We start from the raw sequence: 11,445 nt of genomic DNA on the forward strand, positions 1-11,445 counted from the left end.
AAGGAAAGAAAAAAAGGACCTTTACTTTTATTTGCTTTATAAATATAGGACCTTTGGTATTGCAGAGGGAAAAGCTTTCTTTTTTAGGACAAGAGAGAGAAAACATGGTTAAAAAAATTTCATCTTTTTTCTTTTCCCACACTTGGGAGACAAAATAGTGGAGTTTTTCTCAGCAAAGACAGCTGTCTTGAAATACAAGGACATGTTAAAATTTTCATGAAGCATCCACAGGTATACGAAGTAGAGTGTTCATTCCATAGTTGAGTTTAGTGTACATGGTTATTTGAGATAGAAGAGAAGGAAGTAAAGGGAAAGGAATGTAGGGAATGGGAGCAGGGACTGAGACTGCCACCTAACCACCAACAGGGATCATGCATCATCAGGCCTCTTTCCCATCCAGTTTCAGTCCCCTGTATGTGAATGCGTATCCATTTCAAACTATAAGTTTTAATTCTGAATTTTCACATCGTCTAAAATTGAAAAGCCGAAACAAAAACGGACCCAACAAGAGCTGGTCTATTTTGTCTTTGAGCCCCCGTCTCTATCCCAATACTCATTTCATGTCCTATCCTCGTCAAACTTAAATTAATGAAATAAGTTGAATTATAGATGGTTTATCTTTTGTTATTTGAGTTGAGAATTACAGTTGGTAATAAAACGAATAGTTAGTCAGTGATGTTAATAACAAAGAAAAGGAGAGTTTTTGAGATAGAAATAGCCCGAGAGGAAGATTCAGAAGAAGGAAAAAAACTTCTTTGTTTATTATAAGGGCTCTATATTGATCTTGCATGTTGGTGTCAAATATAAAGTCATTATTATCTAAATGTAAGCCAACGACGTATTTAAATACAATTGTTAATATGTAGATTTGGTTATGACAAATCTTCTGATATCAGAAGTATTTGGTTCTGGCAACGGCGGAATGTAAGAAGTACTCATCTTAATTAGTCAGCTTGTCTTTTGTAGCAAGCACGTCTAATATGGCTAGCTAAGAAATAACTCCATGTTTGGGGACATCAAGTAAGAGTGATGGATTCAAAAATATTTTTGAAGGTGGACACATATATATAAAGTACAGAAATTTTGCTTACGGGGTAGACACATAAAATTTCAGAGTAGACACAATCAGTAAAATGAATAACTAACATAAAGAAATTCAAATTTCTTTAATACATAAGAATGAATCCATACAACTCAAACGAGGCTTTCCCTTGCAAGGATATTTTATATAAACAATACTAGATAAACCTTATTCCAACAATGAATGTCTTTCAATCCTAAACCACCCTCTAATATAAATGAGAAAACATATTGACAATTGGCTTTAACCCGAACAAATGAAACAATTGGCCTTTCTAACAGAACTCGGTGCATAACTGACTGATTTTGTTGAGCACAACTTTAAGAAACACTGGTTGTTTACGCCAGTAATTTACAATACTAAGAACTATTGAATGAACAAGCCTTAATATGCAGCATGGACTAGTTGTTTTTGGACCAATGCATTATCCTTCCTTGAATCTTCTCTAGAAGATGTTGACTATCCTTTTTCAAGAGTTTTCTGATCACAATATGAATTTTTAAATATTTTTGAGGAAATTGATCAACTTTTAACCGGTTCGGAAAAACTTCTAGCAATAGAAAAGTGATTTTTTATCCCATAAGTAATGTCGCTTGGGATAGCACTGGCTCTTGGAAATTTGGGTTCCATAGGTTTATTGGTATTTGCTCGGTGGTTGATGCTGAGCGGGGTGCATACATTGGTCTTTTGTTGGCCTGGGAAGCGGGCTGTGGAAATATTGTTCTTGAAGTTGATTGTTTGGAAGTTCTTCGGTTTCTTCGAAACGACTACAACGGTCTTCATCCGTTGAGTAAACATTTATCTGATCTTCGTAATCGGAACTGGATTGTTAAGGTTCAGCATGTCCGTCATGATGAAAACAAAATGGCTGATGCTTTAGCTAAAAGTGCAAGCTTCAATCTACTTGATGTGATTATTCTTGCTTCTGCTCCAGCATGGGTGGAGCCTCTCCTTCTTGCTGATAGCGTGAATCATTAGTGTTGGGGCTGTTATTTTGTTGGCTGGTTGTTGATTGGATTTGCGTTAACTTTTCCATTGTCTTGATTGTTTTGTTTTCGTTTATTTCCTTGATATTACCATAGGTAATCTTTTCCTCCTATTAGATTTGTGTACTGTTCTTATCTCAATCTATACCTTTTTACCGGAAAAAGAAAATTTGATTTTCAACCTAACCTCAAAAAGCTTAAATTTCTAAATTTCCAATTATCCTCAATTATTTAATTTTAATTTATAACATAATATCTAAAATGGATCCAAAAAAACTATTTAGTACCTTCTGTAAGCATACAATTAACTTTTAGAAGCAATAAACTTAAGCTTTAGCAGGTTTATTATATGTGGTTTGGGTGCTAAAAGGTTCTCCAATCATCCCTACTAAATATACATGTAGATTAATAGGCACCTCGGTACTTACCCATAATGAGTTAAGGATACGAAGGATTTGACTTGGTTAGGGGTTGTTTGGTTCGTGAAATTTAAGATTTCCATGAGAATGAAATCTACATTCCCCTGTTGTAATAACCGGGAATGCAGGGTGATCACATCAACCTTTTTTTTTCTTATTATATTTTGTATATATGATTCAAGTCAATGCACAACATAGATTGAGATAGGGATGAATAAAACTTGATTCGATTAAAAAATTGATCTTTTTGACTCTACTCAAATATATTTCGATTTGTAGTTTCATAATCTTAACTAAAAAAATTTAAATTCAAATCACGTTATAAAATACAACTCGAATAGTAACTTAAATAACTTGAAACTTAACTTTTAGCAATTAGGAGTTTGATTTCTAAATTTGAGCCAAATCCCTCAACTCTATATAATATTTGTATATCATATATGAAGAAATATATATATGGTTATAGAAAACCATTTAAATTGAAATCAAATAATAGCATAAAATTATAAATATTTACAATTAAATTTAAATAGAAACTTGAACAACTTGACTCGACTCGAAAAATTTCAAATCAAATTTGAGTTATAAAATATGACTCATCAACTCAAATAACTTGAAATTCTTTAACTCAATAAAACACTCACCCTAGACAAAAACATGAAAATGTATTGGATGTTTTTTTTTTGGGGACAACTTTATTAGTTATCGAGTAATAACTAGTGACAAATACATGATTTTATGTCATAACGTGCGAACTTAAATGTTTATATTTGTTGATGGAAACAAGTTTGTTTCGTTGGTCGTTGAATGTTCACCACTTCTGATTTGGACGGTGAACTACAATTGATGAGGAAACAATCATTGAACAATGGTTTTGTCCTGAAGAGAGTTGGTCACGAAGGATGAAGGAGATGATACATAAGATGTGATTGTTCCAACCTTTCTCTTGGTCATGTTGAGATTGATTTATAATGACTAGTCTAGTGATATCAGACCTAAGGTAATTATAGCTATATGTAAGTTAAAAGATAAAATAGATCTAGTCGTATATCATAAATTTGTCAAAATTCTTATCCAGTACTGTGTCTGACGCGAGGAACTATACCAAAGGATGTAAACTCCTCGATAGCTACGATAAGCGAAGAGGTCTGTTTTAAAGACCTTGACTGATGGAGAATTGACAAGATTTAGAAGTTTTTGGGGGTATAACAAGTCCTCCTTGATCGAGGGAATACCATAAAGTAACTTAGACTTGTTCAGTATCAGGAGCGTCTTGGCGCCAGTAAGAGGAGTAGGAGCAGCTCCTGTGGGGACGAAAGATATAATTTTGGAGGCATTGATTCGTTCAGATTAACAAAATATCCGCATCTCAACACTCTGTTATAGACTCGACTTTTTTGATCGGTTTTGGAACGTGAGACATCTCAACATTTTTTGGACAGGTAGAGGAGGTTACCATGTTTATCGTGGTAGGTACGACGCTTAATATACGTAACAATGCCGAAAGACCTTGCATTAGCAGACATTATAGTACAGTCGAACCATAGAAATAAATAAGAATTTGCACCTACTTGACAATTAAGGCATCATGATCCAACCCTAACCAAACCCACTGTTTGTGCACATCATCACACGTCATCCAGAAATACCAACCCCAAAATAGCTATGCTGCCCACTTATACTCAAACAAGAGTTGCATCGAAACTACAAATGCAAATGGATGCTCACCAAAGTAACACCAAACAAGCTATGCTGCTAAATCATTCACGTCATTAAATACCAAATGCTTGATGTTAATGAGAATTGATCTTTTATAATGCTAGATATGCTACAAATTCAGTTCTCAGTAAATTAGACACCAATCATGCTTAGAATGTGTATATCCTTTTCAATATAATGATCGGAAATTTACACTCTACATCTAGTACATAAACCTACAAAATGTGGGGGAAATGAATGAATTTGGATATGTAATGCTCATCTATTTATGATAAGAAAATTATACATACCAATGATGATAGCCATCTTCTGAAACTAAACGGCAGCATTTCCACATTTCCAAGCATCTTATATAGATTGGTTTTCGCCATTTTTCTCTTCAGCCAAAATGAACACCAGATGACTTGAAGGAACTTGACAGATCAGGCAGCTTGAGAGTTGCAATAATCCCAGCAGCTAGAGCACAGAAGGAAGCCAAAATAAAGGCTGGAATATTTCCTCCACCAAATAGAGCATCCCACGGGCCAGCACCCAGAGATACAATCATCTGAAGAAACCAACTATATATTACAAATCGAATTCAACTAAATTTTAATAAACTTTAACGTAATTGCGAAAGCATATATGGTACCTTTTATTCATTCAACTTACAATGCATCAAAATTCAAATTGATATGACAAACATATATAGCAAAAACATAAAGCAAACAGAAGGCGCCAAAACACTTAGATATTTGGACCTCAAATTAAGTACAATATAAGCTATGAAAAGAAAAACCAAACTTCGTAAATAGTAAGACATCTTCTGAAACGATTTTGTTTGAGGTAAAATTAAATGTGATGACTTATCAAATTACATACCTGCGGAAGAACAATTGCTAGGTTCAGAACTCCAATTGCCAATCCTGCACAGACATACAAATTGTTACAATTTTCTGAATTTGACAACTGCGGTAAGAAGCACTTTCTATGGAAGAAAAATGACTTATGAACCTTGGCCACCACCAGAATCGGCAGTCAACTCTGCTGTAACGGAAAATGGAACACTATAGGTAATCTGAAAGAAAAGAACAAATAAATGAGCAAAAATACAACATTGTTAAACAAACACTTAAGCATATAGAAATTTACTGCAAGTCATTTGAAACATACAGCTAAAGGAAAGCCAAGAAGAGCAAATATAACCAAAGCGGCAATCTTGATTGCTCCACTTCCTCCAAATACGTGTTCAATCCCTTGAGAATATTCTCTGACAGAAACCAAACTAATGATAGCTGTAACACCCATACAGGCAAAGACTGTATAGTTGCTCATTGCCCAAACAAGTCTTGATCCCATCTTTTGGCACATTGGTTGAATATAGAAAGAACTAATGCCCAGAACAACCTACACCAAAAATTTACAGAAGTATAACTAATGAAATAAATAAGAAATATAATCATCTACAGCCACAACAATAATACCAATATATCATCTTCAAATAATGGAGGAAAATATCTAAGAGAAACTTGAAATCTGTGATCAATTTTCTGTTCTTACAGAATTTAATAGCAAACCAAATGCACCTTCTCTGACACCTTGATCATACAATTTAATTTCAGAAGCATTCCCCTTCGGATCTCCGTGATATACTTCTCTTCCCATCCAATCTGTATCAAATAGAAAGAACGGGAACCAGGAAAGCTGCGAACAATAACCAAATACACATGAAAACAATAAAATAAATGATTTCTTTCCTTTTCCTCCTTTTCTTATAACATTGGGGAAAGGGTAGTGTAGCCAACCATCAGATTGAACAAGTTAACGATACTTGAGTCTCCATGCTGTGAACGTAGGAATAATTAATAAAAGTTGTTTAATTTTCTTAGAAGTTAGGTAGGGCTCTTAATAAAAGAAGCTATTCTATTATTCTTAGGAGAAATAAGGCTCCATTTGGTTTCAGGAACATAGGCCATTTTAGTTTTCATCTTCTTAGAATATGGAAAACACTAAAGAAAACTTGTTTGGTTGAAAACTTTGAATATGACTTTTTGAAAATGAAAATACGTGAAAATTAGAAAACAATAATAGGTTTTTATTGTTTTCACTAAAAATGTTTTATAAAATTGAAAAAGTTGTTAACAATGGTTTTATAACTTAATAAATTAACCCAGGTTCGAATCCATATAAACACAAAATATTCTATTTTTAAATATTAAATCTCTAGCCCTGGTTTGAATCCATGTAAATGAAGGGATTTTCTTCATTTTATGTCATGTTTTCGTAATTTCATAATGAAAACAAAATTTAATTTCTATTTACCAAACATGTTTCTCAATTTCCAAAACATAAAAAAATTAAAATTTATTTTTTAAATGAAAATAGAAAATAAAAACATAAAACATTTTTCGAAAACAAACGGAGCCTAATTGTTTTAGGGCTTCTAGAATAGGTGGTGTGTTTTGGTAGGACTTTTTTTAATTATTGTAATCTCTGTTTAAAGGGACCTATGGAAGATGAGCAGAATTTTTATCAAAATCCTAAAAGGAGGTCCGGGTCTCTCTTTAACAAGTCCTAAGGTTTCAGTCTCTCATTCATGAAGTAACCTATTAATCCCTAAAACACAATCGTAACACTCCACTATCAATTAACATATAAATAACTCAATCCCAATTCTAAGGTATCAAAGCATAGAGAAAATGTCGAAACTTACCCAACTAAGGGCCATGACAACAAGCACTGAGTGCATTGCAGGTGGTAAATGCCTTAAACTGGTCAGTAAGTTTACCAGTACGGCTCCAGGTCCATCACTAAAAACTTCATTTTGAGCATTGTTATCTTGGGAGTTAGCATGATTGGAGTTTGACACTCGTTCATATCCGTTTCCAGTAATGTTCCTATTATCATTGGCAACAATGGATGCATCCGTTTCTGATTTTGAGGGTTTAAAGCCCTTCTGTGTTGAACCATCCAACAAAGGAGCAGAATCTGATAAATGAGTTGGCTGCTTTGCTGGTGGCAGAAGTGGAACCTCCTTAGCGAAACATAGAGTCACGATAGTACAGAATAAGAGAAAGACCTGCAGAAATGCAAAACAATTTTTTAAGCATAAACATGTTGACATCAAATTAAGTGATAAGAAAACATTAGACCAAAAAAACACAAAACTAACAATCAATCACAAGAACTAGCTATTGGAAAAGCACTTTAAGTTTAGAGAAGTTATACTACAGGTCTACATTGTTAGTGAATATACATCCCAACAACAAAAATGGAAAAAAAAAATTATTTCATAGCTCATGGATGATGGAATTAGAAGGATATGATAAATGCCATAAATGGTCCACAACATAAGCAAAGAAAATGGCATTTTTAGATGACCTTCAGTCACAGAAAATGTCATGCTTGTATTTAAAACTCTTTCTCTAGTCAGTAAGCATGTGAAAGTGACATACCATAATCCAACGCATAAACTGACACATACAAATGTACTTCAGTTAACATTTATATGAAGAATTTCAATTTTAACATCCTATAAATTTTTATTAGTAAAACTTCAACGGATATTGCTACTTACCACAGCAACAAGAAATGCGGCTTTAAGATTGGCACAGGCTTCACAGCAAGCTCTGCTTTCCAAGAACGGAAACCATCTGTGTCAACATAATTCGTAAGAATTGGATATTTATTCATCAATGCTCCAAATTACTATGTGTCTATAATTGTTTGTTACATCACAAGAAGATCACATTAAAAGATTTCGACCTGTGCCAATTCCCATTAGCACCAGCTGAAAATCCCAAGATGTTTCCAACAGCCATCCACAAGCAAAATATAGCATTTGCAGAGTTGTGTTGATCAGGACCTAAAAAATAGGCATCCAGCATCTTGTCATGTACAGTATTCAAATAAGTGTGGTATTATAAGGCCTAGTAAGTGATAGGCATCCAACCTAGACATTACATTTTTTCATCAATACAAATTTGGGGGAAGGGAATGGGTTGCACGGAGCTTGAAACCTGGCCACTGGTGGTAGGTATTTTTTATCACTACAAATTTGGGGGAAGAGGATGGGATGCACAGGGCTTGAACCCTGCCCGCTGATGCTAGACATCACAATATTACTATGTATAGACTAACTGTTTTTCTGTTTCCACTATTCTTAAGGGGATTCACCTGATAGATCAGCCAAAAGGGCGCGTGCTGGTCCCTGAAAAAGACCTCCATTATTAGCTCAAGTGCATAAAATGAAGAAATAATTGTCATGTAAGACTTTACCTGCACTGTATTGTTAGCAAGATCCAACATCCAGAACCCGATAACAAAGACAAAGGCTGCCCTTGTTCTTGTACCTTTAAATGTACTAAATTGCAGACATTATTAGGTCAATCTCTTCATATTTTGCAGTAGGAAGAAAAAGGGATGGGGAGTTGGCTATAAGAGAAGAGAATGAATCAAAGGCAGAAGAGGAAACCTGCAGTGCTCCTTTGTATCACCTAATATGTATCCAGCGTCTGCAGAAAACCCGATAACTATCACCTAGATAGCAAAACCTAGTTTAGAATATATAAAAATCTAAACTAAGCATAAAAGAATGAATTATTTCACAGATAAAACACTTCTTCAATGCTTACAGCAAGAGAGATAATGAGCGCTCCAGCAAGGATAAAAGGCCGCCTCCTTCCATATTTAGAAGTGCATTTATCGCTCCAAATACCAACGCAAGGTTGAACCTAAGATCAAAATGCAAGCAACCCAATAAATCGTAAATACAGATAAGCATTAGAAGTACTACAAGATCCCTGGGGTATGAAGGGCTCAGGATACATGAAAGCTAGCCCCAGCTATTTTATGAGCTAGTTTAACACACAACACAAACTATTAAAGCAGATCTATCAAGTTAAACATAAAAAATGAAATGGTAATAATATAGAATTATATGCAATATTGTTTCCCACAACCTACCACAAGACCAGTTATTGGACCGCAAAGCCAAATAAATGAAGAAAAAGCATGCTCTATTCCAAGTGTCTGCAAGAATCAATAAAAATACGGTTATGAAGAAAAGAAAGCATTATAAGCTCAAGGGAAGCTCAGAGCACTCGAAAAGAAATACAGCTAATGATAAAAATGATAAATAAAGAGATACTATAACAAGCGCATGAAGTTGACAAAAGATTTTGAGAATTATTTTATCATGCAAAATGTTCTCAAAAAACGGCCACAACAATTTTCTCTGATACGCAGGCATGCCAAATAATCAACATGCAAAATGTATCTGTTACCTAGCTGATATTAAGCACTGCCCTTGATATTTCAAATAAAGAAAATTGCCACTAAACAATCATGAAAAAGTATTGTCGCATCTACAAACTAATTAATTCAAGAATACCAACAAAGATGACATTAATTGATAAAACTAAGCGTAACACAACCACATTGCATTGAATTCAATCTTTAGAACATTTATAGTCAATAATCTATTTTTTCCCGTTAAATTTTACTTGTACTAACACAAATTACAAGACTGAAGGGAACTGAAAAAAGCATTGGAAATGCCTGAATGTATGGCGTCAATAGCGATAGTTGCAAAGCCCAACCAAATTGAACCCCAGCGGCGACCGTACAACTAAGAACCAGAGTTATCAAGCTACAATTCTTAGATCCGGCGTCGATCGGCGACGATAAGTCGGTGTTTCCATTAGGAACCCTAGACGGAGGCGAGGAAGAAGAAGTTGAAGGAGAGTTAGGAGATGCATTTAGATCGATCCGAAGATGAGGATCTTCGATCATTTCAACCTCCAATTCCTTCTTTAAGTTCCTGTAGGGAACCCTGATAGACACCGAATCACTCATTCCCGCCATAGCCTCTTTGTCTCAGTCTCTGGTAAAAAGGATGTAATCAGAACCGTTTGTTTATTGAAGGGATGCTTTTCTTTTTGAAAAGGGAAGCCCACCGACGGCGAGAGAATGCCGGCTGAAAAGAAGTTTATTGAGTCTTGGTAATAGAATTTAAAGTTAAAAAAAATAATAAAAATGATTTTCTTAAACAATAAGCATACACACACGTGGATAAGTGAAGAACTCTACGTGTGCCATATTACTAATTGGGTAAACTACACGGGAGACCACCAAACTATAGTCATTAATTAATCTTGTCACCGAACTATTTTTTGTCTCAATTCAACCATTAAACTTTTTAATTGATTCAATCAGACCACTCTCCGTTAAAAAAATGGAGAGTCCGACATGGCTGCTGACTAAGCTTATTGTTTCCAGGTTTGACATGCACGTCATCGACATGCATCACGCCACCTCAATTAAAGCATAAGAAAAAAAAAACCATTTAAAGGGCACCCAAAGTTTAAAATTCAAATGTTTTATCATTCTAAAAACCCTAACATAGATATTGGAAATTGAAGAAACAAAGAGTGAAGGAAGAAGAAGAGAAGACTGCTTCGAAACATGGATGAAGAAAATGAGAATCGGATATGCTTATGTGGAGTTCGTTCGACGCTAACAATCGGATGTACCGACGAAAATCCTGGTAGGAGATTTTGGGTTGTGGAAATTATGGAAAAAGGGCTCGGGTTTGCAAGTTTTTTGCTGGAATGATCCACCAGTAAGTTATCGGTCAAAAGCTATTATTGTTGGTCTTCTAAGAAAGATTGGAGCTATGGAGGATGAACAAAGGAAACGAAAATCTGCTTGGATTTTGACTTCTGGTCTTGTTTTCTTTGTGGGAGTGATAGTGGGAATTATAATCACTTAAGTCTTGTTTTTTGTCTTTTTTGTGGGAGTAATTTAGGGTAATATTATGTTGTGTTGTTAACTACATTGTATGGGTTAATAGACTTGTGTTAGAATTAAAGATGCAAGACTTGTGTTAGAATTGAAGATGCAATGTATGTAACCTGTTATTTTCAGTGTAATGCTTTAAGTATTAATGAAATGTTAAATTTGTGAGATAGATTTGTTTTAAGGAAATGTTTCAAATATAAGGATATAAAACATACAAAAAATATCATTGAATTCATTTTCAAGCCAGTATATGACATACATTGAATGTTTGACCACTACACATAAGCAAATACACAAAAGATTTAGAGAACAATTATTTCGACATACATAAGTTATTGCCAATTGTCACCACAAAACCTAACAATATCAGCTATCCCTCACATGTCCTAACAATATCAGCTATCACAACAAAATCTAACAATATCAGCTATCACCATAAAACCTAACAATATCAGCTGAT

The 11,445-nt window shown here is 34.5% G+C and overlaps 1 protein-coding gene across 1 annotated transcript; it reads right to left on the minus strand.

The window, feature by feature from the left end:
- Positions 1-4,370: 4,370 nt before the first annotated feature.
- On the minus strand, positions 4,371-10,085 carry LOC120169163 (sucrose transport protein SUC3-like). The gene is made up of 14 exons (XM_039177379.1): positions 9,744-10,085; positions 9,150-9,215; positions 8,819-8,917; positions 8,659-8,723; positions 8,463-8,547; positions 8,361-8,394; positions 7,950-8,049; positions 7,762-7,837; positions 6,898-7,263; positions 5,745-5,888; positions 5,358-5,591; positions 5,199-5,262; positions 5,067-5,110; positions 4,371-4,752 (listed from the first exon to the last, which is right to left on the minus strand). Exons 1-14 carry the CDS (start codon positions 10,047-10,049, stop codon positions 4,585-4,587), a joined length of 1,851 nt encoding a protein of 616 aa, XP_039033310.1. The 5' UTR covers positions 10,050-10,085; the 3' UTR covers positions 4,371-4,584.
- Between the last annotated feature and the right edge of the window lie 1,360 nt (positions 10,086-11,445).

This window comes from Hibiscus syriacus, unplaced genomic scaffold, assembly GCF_006381635.1.
Source record: "Hibiscus syriacus cultivar Baekdansim isolate YM2019G1 unplaced genomic scaffold, ASM638163v2 tig00003041_pilon, whole genome shotgun sequence".
In the NCBI taxonomy this organism is placed as follows: domain Eukaryota; kingdom Viridiplantae; phylum Streptophyta; class Magnoliopsida; order Malvales; family Malvaceae; genus Hibiscus; species Hibiscus syriacus.

Coding starts and splice junctions, on each gene's coding strand:
- LOC120169163 (XM_039177379.1), bottom strand. CDS start 10,049: ATGGCGGGAATGAGTGATTCGGTGTCTATCAGGGTTCCCTACAGGAAC. Junction 9,216..9,743: donor TATTGACGCCATACATTCAG/GCATTTCCAATG, acceptor TGATTCTTGCAG/ACACTTGGAATAGAGCATGC. Junction 8,724..8,818: donor CGCTCATTATCTCTCTTGCT/GTAAGCATTGAA, acceptor TTTGCTATCTAG/GTGATAGTTATCGGGTTTTC.